The following is a 27,175-nucleotide window of genomic DNA, read 5'->3' on the forward strand; positions in this document are numbered from 1 at the left end:
TGATAAAATCGTAACAAAGAGTTAAGTGACTGGCTCAGGGTCATTCAGCTAGTAAATGGCAGAGCTGAGACTTGAACCCAGGCATCTGGATCCAGAGTTCACACTTTTAATCACTATGCTATGTGGCTTCCCTTTATTTATTCCTGATGCTGCTGGTAGACATCTTTGACCTATTCTTTCAGCTCCTAGTTAATTTGTTGGTTGTACCTATTCTGCTGTTTCTCTCTCCTATAGTTTTTATTTTAAATCATGTTTTTCATACTCATCTATTTCTTCCTGATTTTTCTTTATAACTACTAGTTCTTGCTTCATGTTACCATTAGCCTCCCTTCTTTCTCAGAAAATATGAATTATGCTTATTTTATTATGCTTATTATAATCTAGTTCATTAACTTCATCTGCTATCGCTTGTTTAGTTCTTTTGTAGCTGTTACACTCCTCAGTTACCTAATGTTCCTTGTGAGCTCATGATCACATCTACAATCTTGAACCAGGGTGTGGAGGACAAAGCCCAGTCCTTCTGTTGTACCCTTCCTGGTGAGCTTAAGGAGTTGGCAACTGGGCATAGGCCAGAGAGTCTTCCTGTGTTTTGGTTACATGCCCCCAGTGCTCACGGATTGGAGGAGGAGGAAGGGATAACCCCAGGACCTGCCTCTGTTATCTGCTCTTCACCACAACCAGCACCACCCTGGTGTAACCCTCCCACTAGGTGCCCTGGCTGGCGCTGCCCTTTTTCTGCCTCACAGTGTCAAAGTACAAGGTACTATTCCACTCAGTAGAATTTGAGGGAAGGAAATGATATTTAACTCTTCCAAAACTTCTCTCATTCTGCTGCATCTGGGCTGCTTTTTCCCCAGTTTGTCTTCCCAGCGTTTCTCACCTTTTTATTGATAGTTTTATGTCTCTCTTGTTATTATGACATCTCCAGGGTTTGGTCCCGGGAAAGTGCCTGCAGCCAATGCAAGTTAGTATCTTCTGAGAAACCAGAAGCCCTGAACTAAGTCATTAATCAAATACAGAATAGGGAAAACAACTTTTCTCGATATAATAGAAATACTTAGATTCTGTTATGTAAATGAAAATTACCTCTCAAATTTATTCAATCAAGTAAGTTTATTTTGTCATTTATTGTTCCTGGTACACACCAGCCTATCGGGAGATCTCAAGGCTTCCCTCCTTATGGCTCCATCCGTTTGGAGGAAGTTTAGTGGATAAAGTCAATGGTTTATAAATGGAGTTTAACTTCTGTAATCATCTTCCATTATTCTTTCTTTGATTTCTCTTTTCCCAGTCATGTTACTGGAGTGTCCTGGAAGAAAGGCAGCAGGCATGGTGGTGTTCCAAGTGGCAGAAGGCATGGAGCTGCCAGTCCCAGCCTGCCCACTACTCCAGGCTTTTAGCTAGAATGACAGGAGAGTAAGATTTATTGGCCCACTTAATTTAAATACCACATAGGAGATTGGGGATAAAGTCTAGCTTGTAATATAGAGTGTGCAACTGTCTATGGTTACCTCTATGTTAAGAAAGTCTTTGCAACTCCACATTCATTGCGATGGCCAAAGTAGCTATAGTTGGCTGATGATGAATTTGGGCTTGTGATTCTTGCCCCCAAAAAACTGACCTGATGAACATAGGACAAACATAGGCAATATTAAGTTGCCATTCTGTAATTGGTCTTGGAGATGTTAGAAGTAGGATCTGGCAAATGGATAAATTTGAGGAAAGTGATTCTGTTTTTCCACTTTATTAAAAACCTTAGAGAATGGGTTTAAAAGAACGTAGTATTTAATAAAGTTTCACAGACCTTTTATCATCTAGTTGGAAACACACAATAAAGCTGAAACAATTCATAGAAGGAAAAATTATCAATCACAGCTAAAATTTATCACTTTGTTTAGGCACTGTGTTCAAAACTTTAATGCCTTATCTTATTTACTCTTCACAGCAATTTGATGAAAAAGTACTATTTTTATCTCCATTTTACAGGGAAGGAAACTAAAGCTGAGAGAGTTTAGGTTTTTGTTTAGTTTTTTGTTTTTCTGAGGAAAATTCACCCTGAGCTAACATCTATGCATGTCTTCCTCTGTTTTATATTTGGGTAGCCACCACAACATGGCCGCCAACAAGTGGTATATGGCCGCATGCCCAGGAAGTGAACCTGGGCCTCTGAAGGGGAATGAGCCAAACTTAACCACTAGGCCCTGGGGCTGGCCCCTGTGTTTAGGGTGTTTTGTTTTGTTTTTATAACTTCAACGTTACTGATGTTTACAGATAAGAATTTAGCAATCACTTGATCTTGGAACATTGCCCTGTGATACTAATTATAGAATCTCCAGCACTGGTTCTCAGTAACATATGCCCATACTCACAGAGCAAAAAAAAAGACAATAACTTGGGTAAGCTGATAGACTCCATATTATAAGGAATCTAGAAATATAGGCAAAGAGCTGGATTATTTTACATCCTTTTAGAAATGTTGACAATTCATGTCTTGAAGCAGGCAGATGGATTATTTCTAAAATTCTTAGTGAGAACCCCATAGATCATTAACATACATCATCCTTGACTTCTGAGCACCACAGTTCTAAATGAAAAACATAAATTTTCATTGAAGTAATTAGCATTTTCATCAGCATAATTAGTCGTCATTAATTGCCATAAGGACACATAATGCCCAGGAATTTGCAAGTTTACTTTGTTTATAAAATGATATGAGTGTGTCCATATTGTCCACACACACATGCATGCACACACACAAATAGATATAGATGATAGATATAGATCATTAAAGCAACACAGTAAGCATTTAATCGCTTTGTGTTTAGAACTGGATTTATTCCCCATTAGGCTAGCAGGATTGAAGGACTGAGTAGGGCCTTTGGACTCACACTATCCTGGTAGCAAACTCTGGAAGGGACTCCAGAGGCAGAACAGCCACCACATTTGAGAAACTGTAGTGTCACTGCAAAGCTGCTGCTCGTTGTGTTGAGGTAGGGTAGTATACTTAGGACTTTCAAAGCAGTAGAAAAAGATTTATCCTCCAACTGTTTCTCAAGACTGTACATACTTATGAAACACTTTCTCTGGTAGCTAAATGAAGAGAACTGGGGGTGAAATAGAAGACTTTTCTTACCCATTTATACATTCTGTTTGTTTGATGAACCATCTCCTACTGTTTGACAGGGCACTAAACTCAGGACAGTAAAAGCAAAGGTATGTAATGTATACAGTCCCTGTCTCTGGTTGGTCCAGGAAATAATTGTAAAACTGTTTATAGACCTTACATACCATGGCAGTGATTCCTAAATTCGATCGTGTTCCAGAGTTATCTCACGGGGTTGGTAAAGATGCAGATTTTCAAGACCCCCCCCCCAGAGATTTTGAATCGGCGGATTTAGCAGGTGGATTAGGTCAGCTGTCTAGAAAAGAACATTCTAAAATAACTCCAATTGCCTAAATAAATCACCAGCTTCTTTCCTTTGGAAGAAGACAGTCCAAACCTGACATGGTATCACCACAGGAACCCAAGGTTCTTTCTTCCTGCTTCACCATCCTATGTGCCTGGCTTCCATCCACAAAGTCACCTCATGATTCAGAATGGCTGTTGGCGCCGTAGCCATTGTGTCCATTTCCAGGTTGTCAGCAAGAGAAATGGGAAAAGACAAAATGCACTCCCTCCCTCCCAAGTTGACTTTCTGGAATTCCTACCCAACACTGCCTTCATTAGAGTGGTCAGAACATTGTCACATGGAAAAGAAGGCCAGCAAATGTAGTATTTTGATAGGTGCATTGCTAACCCCAACTAAATAAGGATCATGTTACCAAAGGGGAGAGGGAAAATGACTTCGTGATAACTAGTCATCTCTGCTCCACCGCCTGTGGAATGTTGCCTAGGAACCTGCAATTATAACAAGTTTCCTGGGGATGACTCTGATGTATGTGGCCCACGGAGTGCACATTAAGGAATAGTACTATAGGAAATCAGAATAAGGGAAAAATTAGAATTGGCTGATGTTAACGTAAAAAAAAAAAAGCAGTCCATTTCATGGAGGCAGTCAAGCCTAATGAAATGTACACCTTGAAAAGAAAACTCTCATTTACTTAGAATGCTAGAAAATGGGGTGTGGATGCTAATAAAATATTTTAGGTGACAAGTATTGCCATATTATTATGGATTATTACTTCCAAATATTTAGAATAAACACTGAACACACACACACACACACACACACACACACACACACACACACAAATTGATCACTATTGAATCTTCCCTTCAGGTGGAATCTTGAATGCCGTAAAATCCAGAATTACCAATATGATTGATAATTACAACTGAAGAGTTATTTTAGCTTTCCTCGGTTTCAATTTTAGAAAAAGAGGTGTTCATTTCTAATACAAGCTCTGGTTTGTATTCATAGCCTCTAGGTTAAGGCCACACTTCCATTTTCCTTCCCTTCTCCTCCTCTCCCTGGCTGCTTCCAAGCTTTCTTGTTACCCAGCTTCTGCATAAAAAGCTCTTCACTGCTTCTCTTCATAAAGTCCTTGCTTTAAAAGAGCCAGTACACGGAGTTGCTGTAAGCCAGGCCAGTCCCAGCACTACTGGGATGTCCAAAAGGTCAGCAGTGGGGTCACATCATTTGAATGGGCAGACTGACTAAACAGCCATCAGGGCCTTGGGGGCCTACCAACGTTGAAGCCTCATGCAGCTGCCCCAGGACCTCGCTGTCTTGGCCGTGCTCCACAAAGGGAAGGCAGCAGGAGAGCCAAGCATCTGCTTTGTTTCTGAGAGCTAAATTGTGGTGCAGAGGCTGGAGGACAGAAGAATCTCTTTAATACACATTAACAGAAAGAATTGATGTGTCAGTACCAAAAGGAACCGTAAGCCTAGAAATACTGCTCAGAGCATGGAAGAGGCAATACTAACTCTTGCCTCTTGGTTAACATTTATTAAGCATATCTACGTGCTAAGCCCATCGGAGGGCTCAACATATTTTACTTTAACCTTCACAATAATCTTGAGAGGTAAGTAATATGGCTTCCCCTTTATACTTGAGAAAATTAAGAATGACATAGTTTGCCAGAGACTCCAGCTGGTCAGGAGCAAGACACAAAGTAGATTCTTCCGTTTTATCACAGAGGCTCCCCCATGAAGACTGAGAAGAATCGTGGGGGGAAAATGAAATTATGGTGGGAAACTGCAGATAAATGTGATAATGTTTATGAAACGAGGTAAAAATGAGAGAATTAAACAAAACCAACGTTTTCAATCTAAATAGACTTTATTCCTGTTAAATCTAGAAATAAAATTATCTTGACAATCTCTCATTAAATTAGATGGTAGACAAACAGTAAAACTTGCAAGACAGAACAGGTTGTTTTGATGAGAGTGATAATACTCTCATCAAATAATGAGAACACTTACAGAAATGCATCATATAGTCAACCTGGAAGCCCACACACAGTACTGACAGGTGTGCCTGCCGTGGCAGCCAGGTGGGCAGGGGGCCCACACCTGGAAAGTGGTTGTACTCTCAGAGCCAGTCATAACACTTCAAATTGGTACATGCCAAAGCTGTTGTTGGTGTTGGTGAGGAAAATTGTCCCTGAGCTAACATCTGTGCCCATCTTCCTCTATTCTGTATGTAGGACACTGCCACAGCATGGCTTGATGAGCAATGTGTAGGTCTGCGCCCAGGATCCGAACCCGCGAATCCTGGGTCACTGAAGCAGAGTGTGTGAACTTAAGCACTACGCCACCAGGCCAGCCCCCAAAGCTTTTTTTTTAATATCTTAGTTATCTGGGCAACAGAAGAAATTTAGGAAGACAGAAAAGAGAGACTGTTTGCTCCTTAAACCCAGAGCAAGTCCTAAGAATGAGGATTTTGAGGATGAGATGGTCTGTAGAGATAAGCAAAGGATTAAACAGGAAATTTACAATGCATAGTGATAAATCCTATGTTTATACACATAAACCACAGCCTGAATAATATCACCATTAATACTGTCAGGCAGAAGATTATGAGAGACAACGCAGAGCCACTCTCTGCCTTCTGGTGGTGAGGAAGGTCTGTGCCCCCTCTTCCACATCCATAGCAAATAAAGGCACAGCGTGTCCTTGCACTCAAGTGCTCAATGTATACTTGTTGAAGGGAGGAGGGTAAAAAGAAAAAATGAATGGCTCGTCAGGTGTTTGAATGTCAATCTGCTGAGGAACTAGAAACAAGAGATCTTTCTTACTTTGGCTGCTTGTCTGCAGAAAAAAAAGACTCTGGGAGACAGTGAAATTGTACTCGTTCTTTAGAATTTATTGAGACTGTACTAGACACTTAGAAATACTCTAAAAGAGCTTGTAGTTTAATTGGGGAGCAGGACAAGCCAGCTGTCAACAAGGTAAACATGTTGATTTCAAAACTGCAGCAAGGGGTGTTTCAGGGTCGTCTTAGCATCTTGAACTTGGCCCCAGCCCCAGCCCCCATTTTAGAATCCTAGATAAAGGAAGCTGCTGGGCCTGCATCCACCAGTTCACACCTACTCAGGGCGGGGTGGGTGTGGACTTTGTTTTTGCTTCCTCATCCTGCTGCAAATGTTAAGTGCCCAGTGGGGCCACTTGAAGCTAGGAGGCCTGTTCTTATGAGACTAGGCCAACCCTGTGGCCTTCCAAGAGACACCATCCTAAACTACTTGCCCCGCCTGTCTCCCACTTTGCCTTCTGACACGTCCCATCTCCTAGGCTAATTTCCTAGGAGATTTCACCCTTCAGACCTAACCATCACTTCTGTCTTAGCTTTTCAATGGCCACTGTCAGCAGTGATTCCAGGGCTTGGTTCACAAGCGGTAAAGACTGGAGGAAAAAAGTTTAGAACTATAGGAGTATATTCAATCCTGTCTATTTACAGAAAATGACCGAGAGAGATTTCTTCTGAATCAACAATATGACATATGGCACACATGTAAATAATGTCCTTTGACCTGTAACCCAGGCTTGTCATTGTCTATGAGTCCACCACTCACAAGATGCCTGAGAGTTTTGTCTGAGAAGGATTTGCACCATTCCCCACTGGTGAAAAGCCAGGATGGTCCATTTGCCAACCCTGTGTCTCAGCTTTTCAGTATTCACCCAGCTGAGTTCCATGGCTATAATTTGGAATGTGAATTTCATTGCCCTGAAATGACTGCTATGTACCTAGAGAGCAAGTCCGAAATACCGAGACACCCAGCTAGGGAACCGTGTGTGAATCTGTGTGTACACCAACAAACAGATGGTAGAGGGACACACCTATTCTTATTACAGCCTTTTGTTTTGTCTTTTTTTAATTGAGGTAACATTGGTTTATAACATTATATACATTTCAGGTGTGCATTGCATTTTGACTTCTGTGTAGACTGCATCATGTTCACTACCAAAAGTCTGGTTTCCATCTGTCACCGTAAACATGTGCCCCTTTACACTTTCTGCCCTTCCCTCATGCCTCATCCCCCTTCCCCTCTGGTAACTACCAATCTGTTCTCCATATCTATGTATTTGTTTGTTACCGTTGTTTTTATCTTTCAGATTTGAGTGAAATCATATGGTATCTGGCTTTCTCTACCTGATTTATTTCACTTAGCATAATACCTTCAAGCTTCATCCATGTTGTCGCAAATGGCACGATTTTGTATTTTTTTATGGCTGAGTGGTATGCCACATCTTCTTTATCCATTCTTCCATTGATGGGCACTTAGGTTGTTCCCAAATTTTGGCTACTGTGAATAATGCTGCAATGAACATAGGGGTGCATATATCTTTTTGAATTAGTGTTTTCTTGTTCTTTGGATAAGCCCAGAAGTAGAATAGTTGGACCATATGGTAGTTCTATTTTTAATTTTTTGAGGGATCTCCATACTGTTTTCCATAGTGGTTGCATGAGTTTACATTCCCGCCAGCAGTGTATGAGGGTTCTCTTTTCTCCACATCCTCTCCAACACTTGTTAATTCTTGTCTTTTTAATAATAGCCATTCTGACAGGTGTGAGGTGGTATCTCAAGGCTTTTGTTTGATCTTAACATCTGTCTTGGCATTGCTTCACAAAAGGAAGCTGCTTTGTAAACAGTTCACTATAGAACATAGAGTGGTCATCATAGTATCAGCTCATAAACTCCGTATTGGCCTCATCAGAGGATTGCTGAGTATCCGGCGTACCTGGTTTGCAATTTACATGGATAACAAAACTAAAACCAGACATCAACACTGTGAGCTAAACTTTCTGATTCCAGGAGAAGGGACCACCTTCTCTTTCCATGTCACTTCCTCAGGTGAGGCTTTAAGATCTTAAAAACTTATATCATATTGAACTTTACAGTCAAAAACACATGTAAGGACTATGGAAGTAAACACGTCCCCTTCTCATGTCAAGTGACCACTGCCTGGATGTAGCAGTATGATCTTGGAAAGAAATTGATGACCTCATTTACTGGGTTGCCCACAAATAGGGCAGTGTGATACAATACAAAATTTAAAGTAAAAATACCAAGATTTGAGTCCTGATACTACATTGCTGACTGAAGGATCTTAAGCATTCAACCTGCTTAGCCTCAGTTTCCTTGACTATAAATGAGAATAACACCTTATTGGTTAAAAACTAAGTCACCTAATATTTATAGGTTCAGTTTCTTCTTTCTTCTTTACAGGGTAATAATTACCAAATGAGCAAATGTATGTGGAAGCACTTTATACAATGATAAATGTGAAAATGGTAGCTATTTCCTTAAGCCACTTTCAACTCAGATAGGTATAATACTATGGTCACAACATACGTTCTCCTTGAGAGTAGAAACTTTCATCTTTCACCTCTGTAGCCCCACCGCCAACTTCAATGCCTAGGATACAGTGGACACTCAGTACACATGAGCTGAATGAAAGGAATGAAGCCGAATCTGAATCCTCCGCCTTGGGAAGGAGCTCACTGCCTTGCCCTGCCAGGAAGAGTTAGCATCCTAACTCTGCAAGTACAAATGTGGAATGGTTGGTAAGTGAGCCCCACAGATTCTAGGTTCCTAGGACAGCTCCCTGGCCAAACCGTGTCTCCCTATACAAGGCAAAATTTGTGCACAGAAGCACATCCTAACATGCCGACTTAGGAGCAAGTCAGTAAAAGTTCTTTGAGACCAGTTAGGGAAAGAACCAAGCAAGGTGGAGGGGAGAGGGGAGCAGAGAAAAGTTGACCTTTTCTACTTTTCTAAGAATCTTCCCTACTACATAGGTGGGAAAATAACTTTGGGATAAAAGGCTTTGAGTCATCCATAGCATTTCAAAACATTGCTTTATTCCAAATAAGCTACCAATGGTAGCAACATAGATTACAGTGACCAGCTGGCAAGCTTGCCAATAACTCATCAATATAGAGTCCCCAGCACAGAACAGGGACTAAGTGTCAGGAGAATCCAGTTTTCATTCTGGTTCTATCACAAAATCTCTTTGGGATCTATGTTATTCTCAACCTCTAACTTGAATATAGTGTGAGGAGATTGGATTGACTCCTGTCAAAGCCTCTTTTAGCCCAGCCATCCGGGAGCTCTGAATGTGTTGTCATCTCTGATTCAGTACAACATCCCACCAAAAGTTGCCATGGCCACCCACTTCTGATTGATGATGCTTTACCAGAGTCTAGAAGTGTTCATGACTGGAAGATTCTCCCCTTCCCTCAGGTATCTGTGGCTCCCTAAGAAACTCGTACTCCCGTCCTCCACTGTTGTGAATGACATTCAGTATTAGTCACCATAACTACAAGTCAGCATTGCCACTCCACTGCAGTTTAACTATAAGTCAGCTTGGCACAGCTGTGGTAACATTCCATAGATTCAATACACTAATTAAATAAATCTTAAAACTTTCATGTTCAGGTCTCTTGCTCAGTGTTCATTCTGCATGCTGTGTCCGTTCACCTAGCATTGAAAAGTTCAAATGAGCAGGTAAGCCCTTGAGAACCGAGACTCTTGAGACTAGACATGGTAGAAAGAGGAACACACAAAGTTTTCTTTCACACAGGAAAAAATAAAGATGAAGCTCTGAGAATGAAAGTTGACATCTTTTCTAGGCAAGAAAATGATAAAAATAAAAATAGAATAATAAAATATGAAAAGGAAACCAGCAAGTTTATAAATCATAGTATTTAATTGTACTTAATTATGCTGTAACATGGGCAAACTTTCAAACTCTCATGGGAAGCCATGATTACAACTTTTTCAGTTCAAACCACATAGGCCTCCAAAACAGTGACTTAAACTTGTATTACTGGCTCATTAAAAGAAGACAAAAGACTGCAACTCATCTACCCCATCCATTCCCACTTTCTAGTACAAACCAAAGAATGGACTTACGTTTAGGGGGATCCATTTGAGGCCTGCTGGGAAAACCAAGCAAAGGGCCATATTTTGAAAATCACTGCTTAAAAGAAAGTCTTGGTTTCTCTACCTGTCGCTGAGGTGTGGAGAGAACAAATGCAAAACGTGAATTTTATCAAAATCTTTTTTGAGAAAAGATCTCCATAGCACTTGGTTCCAGAGTGGTCAGGAGAATGAGTGCTAGCAAAGTGCAGAAATCGGACTGCGCTACAGAAGGAGGCAGACCAGCCCCTGAGCAGCAGCAACAAGAAGCACGGATGGGATAGCTGTTCACCTACAGAGAAGCTAGTCCCTCAAACAGGCATGTTCAGATTTTCTCCCATCTTGTCTTATGCCTTAAATTCCTTTATAGTTCTTTAAATAATTGTCACAAATATTATTGTCACTTTAAGTCTGCATCCAGGAAAAATTAGGTATAGTGTGAAACGAAAAGAATTTACCATTGTTAAATTCCCTGGCAAGTTATTTGTCTGTGATTTGCCAGGGGTAAAGTGGAGAAAGATGTGTGTGGAGAGGTATAATGTGCAGGAAATGTTAAGGGAATCTTGGAGAGGAAATAAATCTTGATGTTGCTCAAGCATGTAGCAATTGCTACCTCTTTGGTTTCCACCCAGCAGTGAGACACCTGATCAGATCAGCTATCTGGACCAATATGGTGCTTAAAGCTCTGGTTCTTCTGCTTGAGCAGATCCTTGAGGCCAGCTGAAACCTGAGCCAGGCTTAGCAGACAAGAGCTGTTTATCTGATAAATTTTGGAATTTCGGCTCATCGTTTGACTCAAGATAAACAATGAGATTTTCTCAGGTATACTGACACATTCTTCTTCAAAGGATAGGTGATTCAGTCAAGTACCAGATAAAATGGTTTCAAAATTCTACGTGCATTGGGTTCAATATAGGACAAAGGGATAAAAAAAATCATTATTGAATTATATGCAACTTTCACTGGACATGTTAGCCACTTGGATTTGTTTAATCTTCCATTATTTTTTTCAAGAATATTTTAATTGTAGAAAATCTGAAGTACTTACGAAGTCACACTGCTCAAAAAAGATTCCAAAAGTGTTTGAATCTGAGTCTTGAGCTATGTCTTGATCTCTCTGCTCTGGCATTCTGTGAAAGGGAAGAAATGGTAATAGACTTCCCTCAACTGATCGTTTGAATGAGAGGCCAAGAGTCTAGAGTAGTATGCAGTATTATTTTTTTTATTTCTACCACTTCCCGATTCCCTTGACCCTATTAGAATCTCCATCTGAACCTGTATTCTTTTCAAAGAAGCCAGTAGAAATGGAACGTTCATTGATTTCACTGATCCTCTGATAGAAATCATTGCTCTGAAAGAAAAGTGCAGTTCTGATAACATCACAAAAAGTTTGTCCCTCAGAAAAGAATTATGAAAATTAACTTACGATTTATGCTTCTTAAGTGAGACAGAAAGCAGTTCACAGTATGTTCCATTCCAAAGAATGCTAAAGTGAAAGCAGAGATGTCAGATATTACACTCTGTTTTCTGAGTCTTTGGGCTTTATGTGCTTCCTTCCTTTACCCACCAAACTCCTACAAAAAGCAGCCCACACTCATTTCCTTTTCCCCCAACATCCATACCACCCCTATTTCTAGCATTAATGGGGTGCTTATCAAGGTCACTCAGTCTCCTGTTTGTCAAGTCCAACGTGAGCACTATTCAGTCCTTATCTCTCTTCTATATCTTGATGCTATTCATACTCTTACCTTATAAAACTCACTGCTCTTTGGCTTCCTCACACAGGCTCTCCTGGTCTGCTCTAACCTTTTGTACCATTATTCCTCAGTCTCCTTCTGGAACTGTTCTTGATCTTTCTTCCTCCCTCTTATTAATGTTTGTGACTTTAGTTTTCCATCCTCAAATTTTTTTTTTAATTCTTCTAGACTCTCCCAAGATGGTCTAATTCATATGCTTGGCTTCAGCCACCACTGTTAGAACTCCCAAATATATCCCTCTCCATAGCTCTGTCTTGAGCATGAGCTCCAACTCCCAGTTGTTTCTCTATATTTCCACCTCTGGGACCCTAGGCTATTCAAACTTCATTTATCCAAAACCAGGTTCATCCTACTTCTCCCAATGTCCACTCCCCTGAATTAGCCAGTATGGCACAATACTACCAGCTACACTTATCCTGGTGCCCAATCTTGGCCTGTTGTTCCTCAGATACATTTCTTGCCTTTCCCAGCAGGCCATTTCCCAGCTCTCCTATCAGCCGGTTTCTGGCCAAGTTGGCTAATAGGAGGCCCTAACAGGAGATTGGAGGGTGAGAAGAAAGGAGAAACCAGTGTACTACACATAACACATCCACATCCTGCCACACAATACTTAGAACAGTTTCTGTTTTCCTGGTTGGAACTTGTATGAAATACCCTCCCTCTTTCTCACCCCTCAAATCAATCTGTTCTCTCCTTCTTCATCTCCACTGCCATTGACTCATGTCTAGTCTTCATCATTTCTCTCCTACATTTTGGTAACAGAATTTATGTCCTTTCAAGTACATCTCCTCATCCAATTCACTCTCTACATTGTTGCAAAATGAGCTTTCTAAGGTGATAATCAAATATAACTCTCCCATTTAAACTAAAACTGATATCCATCTCCAAAGGCAAAGCAGTTACAAGTAGTTGCCTTAGAGCAGATCACCATGCCTTGGAGTTGATGGTTGTGCAACTTGGCAACAACTGATTGGCCCAAGGATGTCACTGATCTGAAGGTACCTGACCTAAAGTATATTAGAGGACCAATGGCCCACGAGGTGGCCCATGACCACCAATATTCCATAGTAACTTGTCAGCCTAATTAGATCCTTTGGCAATTTTAAATGAGAGACAGAGACCCAGTAGAGCGAAGCAGAAGAAGTAAAAGAAACACAAAGTAAAAGTGTAAGGAAGGGCATTAGGCGACAGAAGCAATGATACACTGAGGGTTAGCAGCAGTAGGTAGGCAGCCATAGGAGTAGCAGTTATAAGCTCAGTGGCAAGAAATATCTGGGACAGAATCTAGAGTCAAGACCCTGAGAGCACTAGGTTGCCGTTGGGACATGGGAGCGTTGTGAGCTGAACAGGGAGAAATGACTGTTCACCTGTTGAGGAGATTCCTGTGCTTCCCACTTCTCCATCGATTCTTAAATAAACTTCCATCCACAAAACTGAGGTTTCTCTTCCTCACAACCTAATTCCAACCCTATTTGTCATGTGTTTCACAAACTGCCAGCTCATAAGACTCACCTGAGACACTTGCAAAGTCTAGGAAATGCTTTCTTTCCACTTCAGACCTTTATAGTGTGAAGTCCTCCGTGACCTTGCCTCTTGTCTCCAGCACTGCCTTCTTCAAAAGAATGGTGAGTTCTGTGTAACAGTACCAGACACCTTTCTCTCAAAGCAACAACATAGACACAGGTAATTGTTCTTAATGACTGGCAGTAAACCAACTGTGATATGGGTTCTCGTGACTCTGTACCTTGTATTTATTGCTCCAGGTGCTTGCAATGGCCTGGAAAAGAGAAGCCACTTTCACTTTAAATATTTGTATTCTTTACAACTCAATTAAGATATCAATGAAAACTTTGTTGACATCTCTCACCTTGCCCCACGCAGACAGGTATAGGTCTCTTCTCTCTGCTATTCTGACACCTGTACGAGCTTATCATTGCTTGAAATGTACTTACTTGCCTTTCTTTCTCACTAGATTGAGGAATTATAGGACTAACATTCTAACTAGTTCATTCTTATGTGGGCTTGCTTGGAGTATGTGGAAGGTCTGCAAGAAATTAATACATTCATTGGAGGAAAGCTTGCGCAATTCATGGGAGACCTCAGGGAGCCAATGTGGTATAGTGGAAAGAAAGCTGGAGTCAAGTTCTGGATCTGGCTCTGATTATTTGCATAATCACAAAGTATCTCAACTTCTGTGTCTGATTTTCCACATCTGACATGTGGTTAGATGTTTAAGGCTTCTGCCCAGTAACCTCTGTGGTCCTTTGCAATGCTGTGAATGCAGTTCAAGACTGGCCCTCGGCCTTGCTCCTACTCACACCTCACTCCCACCCCACCCACAGCCACAGTAAAGCTGAAGGCTGCCTTGGTAGCATTACACATCTGGTTATAGAGTTCATGCCCATGGCTCTAATTATTTATTGTTGTTGCTTGATTTTGTGGAATGCAGAAGGGATCTGTTACTTAGTATTACACAGAACCCTTTTCTACAAAATCAAGGTAGGCTTCAAGATGGAGATAACAGAGATCATATCAGTCTGAAAGCAGATCCACATAAAGTTGTAATTTCAAATATATAAACTATGTTCACTAAAGGAAGATTTTAGAGGCATAATTCTTCAGGCTACCATGCTCAAAAAAATGTGTGTGATCTACTTTTATGTATTTCAGATTCAAAGACAAGAGAGGACAGTACGTAAAATTGATTTTATTTAACATGCATGTATACCAAATACAAAATTAGCTGAGCTGACAGATCTAGGTTAGGTAAAACTCTCAAAAGAGATCATATAAAACAGAAGATTGGCAACCATCATTTTTTATATGCTTCCCATCTATAACAAAAGAGTTTTGCCGTTGGCATAACTTTGATATTGCTGGAAAACATTTTTTATATTTGACAGTATGAAATAGAAAATGGAAAAATAAGAAATATATCTATACTCTGAAAAAAATAATTTTTTAGACAACAAATCCAAGTTTATTTGCTTGTCCTTGGGAAGAAATATACCTAGCAGAACAAAGATGTGTAGTATCCAATATACACACAGTCACCACATTAACTTATTTTTCAGGACCCAACTTTCTGGATGAAAAGAAGGATGCATGAATTCTCCCTGACACCCCACCAAGAGTTACTCAGGAGTCAAACAGAGGATTTGGCTAAAGTCTGTTGACACTTCCTTGACATGTTTGCTCTCCACCTACACAATCACAGGCGTTGATTTGAGAGATTGAGAACCACAGCTAGTCTCTTAATATATTCCCTCGTCCTGTCTTGCCCATTCTCCCATCCTTCCTGCATACTTTTGGGAGTTACCTTTCTGAAGCCCAAATCTCCATTGCTTGTTCATGAAGCCCAAACCTCTTGGTCTACACTTGCACCACCTGATCACTGTTTCCTGACATCTCTCCTCATCACCGTTGCTCTGCTCTAGCCTCTGAACTACTTACATTTGCCTGAATGCTCCATGCACTTTCATGCTTTCAGTCAACGAATAGTAGAGTACCTCACATTTATGTGTCAGGCGTGTTGTGGACAGTTTTCATGCGTTCGCTCATGCTCTTCCCAATGTGTAGAATGCCCTGCCCAAATCTGTCCTCCTGGAAAACATCCTATTTTTCCAATTCTTGATACACAGTCCCTATAATTTTTGCCCTATCCGTTAAAACCAACCACTTATTTTCTGTGCCTTCGATCAGCTCTACTGCAGAAAGTCTTAATAATTCTATGTCCATGAGATCATAAGCTTGGAGGAAAAGGTCCATGTCTCATTCATCTTTTCAGCGCTAACACGTGCATAGTATCTGACACCTGCATTATTTCATCTTAGCCCAGCTAGTCCCATTTAGCCTTCATCTAGGTATGGCAAAGAACGAAATAAGCAACCAAAAGCTGCATCAGACACTACTTGTCATTTCACAAGTTAGGATAGAAATTTAGAAATATAAGGGACTTTCAGGATTACAAGGGTGAATCTTAACTAATGAAGCCCAGAGAAACTCATCAGAGACACAATAATAGCTCAGGATTTTTTCCATAACCACAATCAGGAATATATGCTCCTTGTTAAGCAACTAATCAAACTGAGCACAACAAAACAAAAACTCTCCCTTTCTCCTAAAAAGTTCAACAAATTCTAGTGCTGTGGAACATTTAATTTAAAAAACCTTCCTTCCGGTTCCCTCTTCCCATTTGTGGAACACATCAGTGTGATAAGATCACCTCTTAATATTTCTAAGTTTAATGATAGCATTGCCTACTTCAGATAGATTTCTCACCCTTCAGGAAGATAATTTCTTCTTCTCTTGTGTTCTCATAGCACTGTATACACTCTAATATACGTAGTTAAAAAATAGTATTAATTCTAGACCATGAAATTACAACAGGTCAGTGCCTGGCATGTAATGAGCACTCAAACAAATGATGAATTGAATCCTGCTTTAAGGATATGAAGTGAGTCAAGACCAATTATGTTAATTCCAACCTTAAATATTTCCCTTGGCATTTAATAGGGATCATTATCTTTGAACACAGATTTAACATCAGACAGTTTTCTGCTACCTGCAATAATAAAGTCTGCAAAAAAGGTGTTAATTATTTATGAGGATACCATATTTTTTAAAAATGAATTTATTTAAACAATTGCTACAAGGGTGATATACAGTAAGTAAAAAACCACTAATACAATGGATTTCTCATATTGGTTACTTTTATGTATACGTACTTAAAATAATTCTAAGTCGTTGGAATAAGACCGTAGAACACCTTTATTCTGTGGTGTTGCCATTTCATGTTTTAACTATTTAAAACATTTAAATGATTAAACACAAAGTTTCATTATTATTAAACGCCAACAGAATTTGTTTGGTAAATTAGTGGTGATGAAACATCAGTTATAAGTAAAATCCACTCTTAAATTTGTTCTGATTGGATCACTAAGTGACTGACCCCACCCTCCCCATACCATTCTTTATGTGACACATTATTTTGTGATTCTTTATAGTTTATAAAGCAATTTTAATACTTGAAATGCAAGTCTAGCTTGTGGCTTAATTTTTAGAATTTAGTAATTTTGGAACACGACTCGAATGCTTGCTTTAACACTGTTACATCTCAACTCATATTAAAACAGCCTCAGTGTAATATCAATTTATTGCCTGGCAGTACTAAGATGCTTGAAAATTATTTCTAACAGTCATTTCCTTTGGTCCTACTTCATTGGGTTTTATATACTGCTGTGGCACACTTCTTAAGGATGTAAGCTACACTTAGTAATGAAACGGAGAAACCTGACTAGAAAACAAATCTGAGGGCTTTTACTAATTATACAGTACCTTAGTAAGTGCTTTAAAAGATAAACCATCCACTGACATATATGCAAGTTACACCACAAATGCTAGGGCATAAGAAAATGGATTAAACTTGCTGTTATATTCACCTCTACAGATGATCTATAATGACCTAACTGTTATGATAAAGCAACCAAGAACAAATAAATTTTCTCTCAGTTTGAGTGTATGTGGATACCTGCATATTTAATTGGCACATACACACTCCAAGTACCCAAATTACTTCAATCCTATATCCATTTACCTCTCAGAGTGGTTTAAAGTAACCACTTGACACATAAAAGGAAAAAAAAAAAAAGAATGCCAGGCTTCCTATTAAGTAAAGCCAAAGCAAATTGTTCAACTGATGCTATAGTAGCTATTTCTACAGGAAAACACAAATTTCTGTAGTTCTGGTCAGCTACTTTATCATTAAACCTTAACTTTGCCAATATGATTTCAAGTAATGAAAATATTGTTGACTTACTGCGAATTATATATAAAACATGAGGAAAAACAGATTGTGAATTTTGGGGGGCCAATCATCAAACATGTTTTCATCTATATAAAGGAAATTCTTTCAGTTTAATATAAGTTTTTCAATGAAACAGGATAAATTTATAGTAAAGTTAGTGACCTCACTCAACGAGACTTCCAATCTTCAAATTCAGGCCTAACAAAGAAGACCAATGATTACAGGAGAAAAATGTAAAACAAATAATCTCCCATGGCCATCATCTTAAGGGCTGGTTTTCTTGTAATGATGAGTTCTATCACAGCTTGTCATGTTTCCAAGATTTGCGCAGTGTTTTCAAATGGAACTGCCTGAGAAGATCCAGAAAGCCTTTGTTCTTGGGCTTACACAGTAAGCACTTTGCGTGATTCTTAATCACATTTTTATCCAGAACACAGCGTTACAGGTCACATTTTTCTCGACGATGCTTATACTGATTTGTGCTCTATAAACATATTTACACACAGAATACACACATCAACACGGGGATATGCAGTTAGCCAACCATCCATAAGCAGAATGGAATAAAAATTGCAGGAAGGGCAGTATATGACGCCAAGCCCAGATAAACTACAGACGCCAATCCCAAGACTGCTGAGGCAAGAACACTCCTCTGATCACGAATAATTATCTTCACAGTCTCACAAAACTGGAAAATAAAATTTAAGAATATTAGAAAAGGCGGCTAAACCTAAGAAGTATCACACATACCAAAGAGTAAAGTACAATTTTCCCAGCTAGTTTCTGTCTACCAGAGGAACTAGAGTTTCTCTCATGACTTAGGAAAGAATTTAAGATGTTAATAGTTCAGTTTCTTGATTCCACATCTCCCAGGACCTGAAATGACATTTAAGGCAACTTAATAATGGCAGTTGCCTTTGTAAACAGAACTGTTACGGAAAACGACAGAGAATGTAACTACACAAAACTTACTGAGGATTAAAAATTAAAATCAAGACTAAACTGCTTATCTATAACAATAACATATTCTAAAATTAGATGAGCAAAGAGATCTCTAATCTCAAGTGAATAGAATTTAGCCTATTATTATTGGTGAATCAATTCCTGCAATACATCATTCTAAAACTGGTGATACCAACAATAACTTATGTCTCAAAATCTAAAGGCATTGAAAATCTAATTTTCTTGTCATATCATATTCTCTGCCTAAATAAACAAATTCACAATTATTTAATACAAAATTGGCTGCTGAAATAAATTAAATATGATCCCTAACCCTGAAGAGTGTATTCTTCCCATATGCTTAATTTTTCTCTTAGAAAACTAATTTTACTCAGAAGTGACGGCCTGTGTTTGCATCATGGATCCACCTCTTAATAGCTGTGTGACCTCAAGCACATCACCGAACCTGTCCAGACTACCCTCTTCTCCTCCATGGAATACTGAGGCTGTTGTGAGGATCAAATGAAATCTTTTATGCCAAAGTACTCTGCACTCTTCTACACACTTTTTAAATGTAAACTATTACAAAGATTATTACTGCTGCATCTGCTGACAATTATCTCTATCTCATCACTGTCAGGGCCAGAATGTAGCAATTCACTGTTCCATTCTGTATGAGTTTTGCTACTCATACTAGTTTTAACTTCATTTTCTAGACATGACATTGTACATATATGCTTTTAGGGTCTCCTCCAGTGGCTTATATAGTGCTGGACAGCTAAGTATCCAAATTCTTAATGGAGAGAAGGCACAAGTTCAATGTATTTTAACATACTCTCTTGACTATAAGGTTGTTTCTATCCACACTTTTATACAATATCCAAACAAACTCAAAACTTCCTCTTAATTATTCAGATGTTAGTCTCTTTAAGTCATACATACAATCTGTCTCTTTTTACTAAATTAACAAGACATTGAGTAAACACAATCTTTAAGTGGTGAGAACCAAACTAAATGAAGTTTTCAGGACAATGAGAAAAGTTGCTTGCCAATAATGGGAAGACATACATTTAGGTAAATGAGTAAGCTGTCTTGATAGTTAGGCTTCTTGTATCTTTTTCTCAATAATTTTTAATTAAGGCAAACAGAAATCACTGTGGACTCTCTTTCCCCCAAAGCAGATTTTCTCAAGGAGCATCTCATTTCTAGTGTCCTGTTTCTGTTCACCTGGCCATGAGCCCAGGAGGCATCTCTAGGGGTGTTCAACAGTAGGAAATATCCTGAATTTCTAGATGTTAAGAAGTACTTTTTGAGCACTGAATCCCCAGAAATTAAAAGGGGTTATTGCATTCATATTTGGCAATGAAAAGCAGTATCAGCAAAATAAAAAACAAAAACATAGTAGAAAAAGCAAAGGAAGAGAAATAGTTACTAATTAAAGGGACTTACAGTTTACGAAAACACTGAAATTTTTGACAGAAATATAAAAATGTCTTAATTTTACGATTTCTAAACTTGTAAAAAGAGACCATCAATGCAGAGAAGTAAAAGATTCTCGTTCAGTTCATTTTCAAATTAGTTGCAGTGTTTTCATGAGGGAAAGTGCTCTTGAGAGTTTTTATAAACTCAGATTTAAGTAAGAGACAACTTTGCAACTCTCATGTTAAGCTGATAATAGTTGTATAGATGGAGAACTCAACAATCAACCCAGAATCCAGTAATTCCTTATGTTTCTGAAAAGTAGAAACCAGTCCTCCTTCAGGATCAATGACCTACTTCTCTCAGGGCATGTTCAAAAAACAGTTCTTAGAATTAGAAAATTTGAGATGGCGAGTTTTTTCCCAGGAAATCTACTTGGTGGCCAAATTGTTTGTTAGACCATTCAAAGCGAAGATAAAAACTCAGTTTCACAAGAGGTGCTATGCAGCAACAGCAATTAAAACACTTCTGTACTTCTATAAAACCTTACAGAGTTTCCAGAAATGAAAAACTACTCCAACTAGTTACTTATGCAGATTAAATATTTTATTACCTTGAAAAAGCACTTACACTGTTTTCTCGCAGAAATATATAATACAGTGCTATGTGTGTTCCATGAAAGAGTAACTCCTAATTATCAGAAATACTGTTTTTCCTTAGAGAAATGATTTGCTTAGTTCCTAAGTAAATCTGACGTGTTTCCTTTTGTACACTTTTGGAGCCAGTGTTTGTAAATGTGGTGAAGCTCATTTCTAAACAGGCCTGGATGGGAGCTGTGGTTCGTGAATCACTGCACAGTGCTCTAACTGTATTTTTATTTTATTTAGAAAAGAATTCCTAGATTGTGCTCTTATGGCTCTGTAATCTACAAGAAGTTGCATATACCAAGGTAGAAAAAGCATAATACCTTCATGCTCTGCCACAGAGGAGAGAAAGATTTTCCCATATGGGTCAAAAAGTTAATCAAGATGTGGAGCAATAAAAAATTGATTATATGGACTCAGATTTATTTGGTCCAAAAAATACCTAAACATGAAGAGTAAAACATGAAGCTCATTATGTGATTACCCAGGTTTCCATTGTGAATGGTGAATATTAACAATACCTCTTTTAACAGTAGCAGTGAAGGCTGAGAAAGCATCCAGTTGCAAATGAAGTTGCAGGCGTAAAATGGTAACTATCTTTAAAAATCAAGAGGTTTCAAAAGGAAGCAAAAATTCATTTTTTTCCTTTGGATTTGTGGCTAACGTTCAATTCTAATACTGTGCTTTTTAAAGTATTCATAAAAATTACCTTCCAGCATTTAATGGCTCTTCTTCAAAACCAATTGTTTTAATCTCGGGAGAACCCATAAACAATCCAAGCCACCTTTGGGGCTAATGAGTAAAGGATGCTTAACTACTGAGGGAGTGTAGATGGGGATTAAAGCCAACACAGAAAGAATTCAGATTACCAAAGACTGCTCTGAAGCCCAGACACAGGTTTAAGTGACCTACTAGGGGGGTCTTCTTAATAGGAATCTTGATATTTATATTAAGCAAAGGGAATTCACTCTCCGCAGCTTACAGAGGGAGAAAACTGCATGCTTTCCTATTTTAACGGCACAAAAATTTGTATATAGTATCATGGATTATATATGCACTCTGGACACCTCCCTTTCAACTGCAATTCTTGGGAAACGTTGCAAGCACACGGCCACAAATTTTCTGTGACCCCGCCCTTTGGCATTTCAGCTACGCTGTGTGGACACCCTACGACTTCTGCAGCAGTAACCGGGCAGCTCTCTGGAATCGCTGGAGCAGCACTGCCACACTCTTTCACAGCGCATTTCGAGATATCCTGCAAAGCACATAGCCATTGATTTATTCACTCGGCCTCCCTCAGGAACATCGGAACGTTCGTTACTCAATCTAGAACTCAATCTTTGCTCCTAGGAGAGAGAAAAGGTTAGGGATGGGAGGAGGCTTCCCCACCGAGCCACCAGCGAGTCACACGTCTTACCCTGTCGGCCTGGGGGCTGATCGAGGTGCCGAATCTGCAGTAGGTCACGAAGTGTTCGCAGTTGTTCCACAGGAGGCTGTAGGGAGTAAAGCCCAACAGCTTCTCCGCCCTCTGAGCCACCTCTTCGTTGAGCAGCGCTTTTTTCTTGAGGGCCTTGTCCAGGTGATTGACCAGGATGTCGGCTCCGTAGGCGAAGTCCTCCACTGTGTCCACGCGGATGCTGGCCACCCTGCAAATGACGCCCAGGAGGAGACGCTTGTTGGAGACCACCTTCTGCGTGAGACCCTTGTCGTTGGTCAGAGCCAACAGGATGTCGGGCATCATGTGGGCGACGCGGTTGTCGCCCAGGTAGATACCAAAGTGGGTCACGTGGGTTCGGCGCACTTCCAGCACGTCGCCGCGGAGGAAAGAGTTGATCTCACAGATGCGGTTCCTCTCCTCGTCTTCTCCCGGGACCGCCCAACTGAAGAGCTTGAAGTTGGAGATGAGGAGCAGCTTCTCCAGCAGTAGAGACACCGCTTCCAGCATCGGGTTCTTCATCCTGCAAGGAAAAGGGAGTCTTGAGGGGACCGCCGCCGCTCCGGCATGGGCCGGGCCGGGCCGGGCCAGGAAGGGCAAGGTGAGCTCGCCGGACCGGGGCGCGGCGCTGCTGCTCACCTGCAGGCCAGCGGCCCAGGGCGGCGGGAACCGGGGCGGCCGAAGAGAGAGGGAGAGAAAAAAGAAAAGCGGAGAAACCTGGAGATTGGCTTGGCCGCACCGCCCTGGGGATTGAGGAGGATGAGGAACTGGCGGCGGCGGACCGCGGGGACAGCGGGACCGGCGCTGCGAGGAGCAGGCGAAGGAACGCACCTGGAAGCCGTGGCGGGACGCAGAACCACGCAGTGCTCCGACTCTCCGCTTTAGCCGAGGCCTTTTAAGGCCGTCGAGGGGGCGGGGCCGACGGCGTCACAGACCCGACGAGAGCGCTGATTGGGCGCCGGCGGCGAGCCCGCTTGTAGCGGGGTACTTGCGGGACCAGCCGCTCTTTGGAAGGAGGCGGGCCTCCGGGCTCCCAGATTCCGCTCGGCGACCTCTTGCAGATGTGGCTCCTTCTTGCGCTGGAGACCTAAGCTTCTCTGGCCTTTAAGCTGCTGTTTTTGGAGAGTAGAGGCGTGGCCGCATGAAAGGTCTTGCACCTGTCTGGATTGGGGCGCGTTCCTGGAATTTTGGGAGTGTTTTCGGTGGAGAGTCCCCTACAGCTAGGGTTTCTGAGCAGAACCACTTCCCTCTAAAGGATGGGACGCCCAGAAACCTCGGCTTACTAAAGTGTTTGCATTTACTGTGCGAAGTGCGCGCGCCTCGAATGCCAGCGGATTGCTTCCCAAATTTCCTGGAGCCGCAATCCCGTACGCCGCGCGCATCCTCCTGCCCTTTAAATGCCCCCGAATCCCTCTTGCTTTCGGGTGCGCGAGTGGAGCAACGACCCGCGCATCCAGGCCCCGCGCGCAGCAATTGGAACCCTCGAGGCCCCCGCGCTCCGAGGCCCCAGTGACCGTTGAGCGCGCGGCTCCCAACGGTCAGCGTGGAAAACGGCGAGGTCCCCAACCTCCGCCTGGAAAGCCGGATTAGTGTCAAGTTTGTTTCTCCGGCTTCAGGGTCACCTGGACACAGCTTCAGTTCTCTCTCCAAAACTTCATCGTTTTCTATTAAAGCGCAGCCACCCGGAGGTGGCCAGGGAAGGACGAGGCGCTGCGCCCCTTCCCCCGGGCGCCCGCCGTGAGCGCGGTGCCTCGACGAGGGTGGTCCCGGGGCGCAGCGGTGAGGGAGCTGCCGACGCGCTGTCAGCGCCAGGCTGGGCACGCGGTGCCCCGACCCTGCGCAGAGTCCCTCGCTACTGCATTATGTAAAGGCTTATATTCCGCGGACAAAGGCCACAATGGAGAGGCTCAGTTGGCTCCACAAAGCCGCGCAGTTAGGGGTTAATAGGTTTCATCCGCGAGCAGATTCTCCGCTGGCCTTGGGGGAGGGGGCTCGCTGCGGATGATGGATGAAGGGCCATTCATCTTACCTGGAAGATGAAGGGGACCATGGAGACCAGGCGGGGAGGAGACCGGCTCCCAATTATTCTCGGCGGCCCAGCCGTTGCCGGCATCCCCGGTCTGCCATCGGCGCTCTGTCCCAGTCGTCCCACGCGTCGGCGACTTTTGTTCATTTCACAAACAATCCCGAATCACATTAGGGTCCCGGCAAAGAGAAGAAAAGTCCATTCCGCACAAACGAATCCAAGGAAAAAGGTGGAGAAACAGAGGCAGTGGACGTGGAAATTTAAAATCACGATTTCCCCAGTCTCCGTCCCAAATTTAGAGAAAAGCGCCGTACTAGCGAGTTGCTGAAACTAATCAAACACCCCGCACACGGGCGTTCGTTCGCTTCCAGTAGCACCAGCTCAGCTGCTGGTGTTAAAATCTGGGGAGTCCTTGGAGATTTTTTAAGTCTGACGATCCAGACCTCGGCGTCTACGTTAACTTAGACCCAACGTTGGATTCTCAAGGCTCTGGACGCGCTAGTTGGGTCAAGTTCTGGGAAAGAGCCGATATCAGGGCCTCTAGCGTCAAGGGCCAAATGGCCCGGAGAGATCAAAAGGGACTTTGGTAATTAGCGGTTTCCCTCTTTTGCGGTCACTAACCCTGCTCCTAATGCCTACGACTGTCTCCACCTGGGAAATTTGCGAGAGAAAAAAGCACAGCACGGAGAACTGCCTGCCTGCTCCGCAGAAGATTCTTGTAGAGCAAAAAATATTAAGGATTAATATTAAATATTAAGGCTGTGTCCAGCCCTGGAAGTTCAATGAAATATCCAACCCGAAACTTAGATTCCACAGCTTTTCTGTCTAATTTAGACTTCATTTTTCTACTTTCTAGTGCCACAGGGTCCAATTTTTAACATCAGTTATTTTACTGCAATAGTGAGAAAGGTTTGGCTAACCTGGTTAAGGTTCTGGTTAATAGTATGTCCTCACCAGGAAGGCCCCAGACCTTGAGCAGTCAGGTAGTCCTATACCCTCCTTAGACACAGGAATGGGGGTTGGGGCAGGGAGTCGGTGTTAGGCATCTTGCCCAAGGGCCAGAGTCAGAAACAGAACTTAAGCCATGTCCCAGACTTCTTACATCTTAGACCCTTTTTGCCCTGGGCCCTACATCTGATAAATTTGCTTTTCTAAACTTCATGTTTTTAAATTATTGCCCTTCTTTAGGATTATTTTGTTATTTTTCTTAGTTTGCTTTAGACTATTAAATCATTGGGCACACAAACAATGATAATCTTAACCTTTGTTTTTCTTCGGAGCTACCCATCTACCTTTAGTTTCTTTATATATGCTCAGGTCTGGCCCCATGGATACAAACAGAGGCCCCAACTCCCTAACTCTAAGGAGGTGGGGAGAATAAAGGCTTTTGTGAACTTCCCTCTGGAGGCAGAAAAAAAGAGCAGACACCTTTTCTTGGAGCCTCTTAACTCAGAGCTACCTGGAGTGTTAGACTAATAGGAATCAATTACCTCCTGGGAGGACGATTTCCCCAGCTTGCTTCCTGGTTGTCTGGCACCTTAGGAGGAGGGCCTCAATCCTGCCTATTGTCCTTAGAAAGACTAAAGGCAGCAGCAGCTCCAGCCAGACAGGATTCAGTTGGGTTTTTTTTTTTTTAGCCAACCATAAAATAAGAACATTGAACAAAACAAGGGATTTACATTTAATTTTTTTTTAAAGATTTTTTAAATTTTTTTCCTTTTTCTCCCCAAAGCCCGCCAGTACATAGTTGTATATTCTTCGTTGTGGGTCCTTCTAGTTGTGGCATGTGGGACGCTGCCTCAGCGTGGTTTGATGAGCGGTGCCATGTCTGCGCCCAGGATTCGAACCAACGAAACACTGGGCCGCCTGCAGCGGAGTGCGCGAACTTAACCACTCGGCCACGGGGCCAGCCCCGGGATTTACATTTAATTTTATGAAGAATCATGACCCAAACGAATACAGCTTAATATAAATTAATAAGAGGTTGAGGCAGCCAAGACGTAGAGGAAGGAGGCAGAAATCTTGAGCTGGCCTTGTGGTGCCATTTACAGCTAAATGAACTCAGATGAGTCATTGGCCACCTATGAGCCTCAATTTCCTCTCTGTAAAATGGGAGCAATATTTTAGAGGGTTGTTTTGAGGGCTAAGCAGAATCAAATATATGGCACATTGTGTGAAGATCCAGAATGTGGTACATCTTCTGCAATATCATTTGTATTATTCATCAGGGAAACAAAGTAAGGCCCAGGTGCTTTTCCCTTTCTGCTTTGACAGCCCAGACATCCAAGAATGCAGTGTAGACAAAGAGCATGCTTTTACTCACAGACCCCTTCTCATGACTCAGCACAGAGCCGCAAGGTGAGCAGAAAGTAGGCACAGAAGTGTTTCGGAGTTGAGTGCAACCGGGAGAGAGACAGTGGGCAGCCCGCACAAGGGGATGCACACTCCGGAAATCTCAGAGTTCTCCTCCCTTGACAGCTCACTGCCAATGAAGTCGTTCATAATTCATAAAAACGAAGGTAAAAATCTGTCCTTTGTTTGAAAATGCCTCTCACAAGATAGAAAAAAACCCCAAATGTGCTTTCTAGAACTGATAACATGACATAATAGCAAGGAATGACTAAAACTTTTGAGATGTCCCCAACATATAAAGCACATTTCACTTTAAAATACAAATAATAAACGGCAAGCCATGTTACTTCTTAATAATTGGAGCAGATATAGCAACTACCTTATAAATTTATCTTGTTTCCTTTTAATTCTAATTTATCATTATGAGGC

At 41.6% G+C, this 27,175-nt stretch overlaps 1 protein-coding gene across 6 annotated transcripts; it reads right to left on the reverse strand.

Moving 5' to 3' along the window:
* Positions 1-14,813: 14,813 nt before the first annotated feature.
* LRAT (lecithin retinol acyltransferase) lies at positions 14,814-25,058 on the reverse strand. Of its 6 annotated transcripts, none has more exons than XM_014737992.3 (3): positions 23,200-25,058; positions 22,351-22,891; positions 14,814-18,616 (listed from the first exon to the last, which is right to left on the reverse strand). In XM_014737992.3, exons 2-3 carry the CDS (start codon positions 22,888-22,890, stop codon positions 18,464-18,466), a joined length of 693 nt encoding a protein of 230 aa, XP_014593478.1. In that variant the 5' UTR covers position 22,891; positions 23,200-25,058; the 3' UTR covers positions 14,814-18,463. The 6 variants fall into 6 exon arrangements, with proteins under 6 accessions (XP_014593478.1, XP_070113711.1, XP_070113673.1 ...); XM_070257610.1 differs by having other exon boundaries at positions 23,086-23,245; XM_070257572.1 differs by lacking the exon at positions 14,814-18,616 and adding an exon at positions 20,874-22,188 and having other exon boundaries at positions 23,200-23,337.
* Positions 25,059-27,175: the final 2,117 nt, after the last annotated feature.

The sequence above is a fragment of the Equus caballus genome, chromosome 2, assembly GCF_041296265.1.
Source record: "Equus caballus isolate H_3958 breed thoroughbred chromosome 2, TB-T2T, whole genome shotgun sequence".
Lineage (NCBI taxonomy): Eukaryota > Metazoa > Chordata > Mammalia > Perissodactyla > Equidae > Equus > Equus caballus.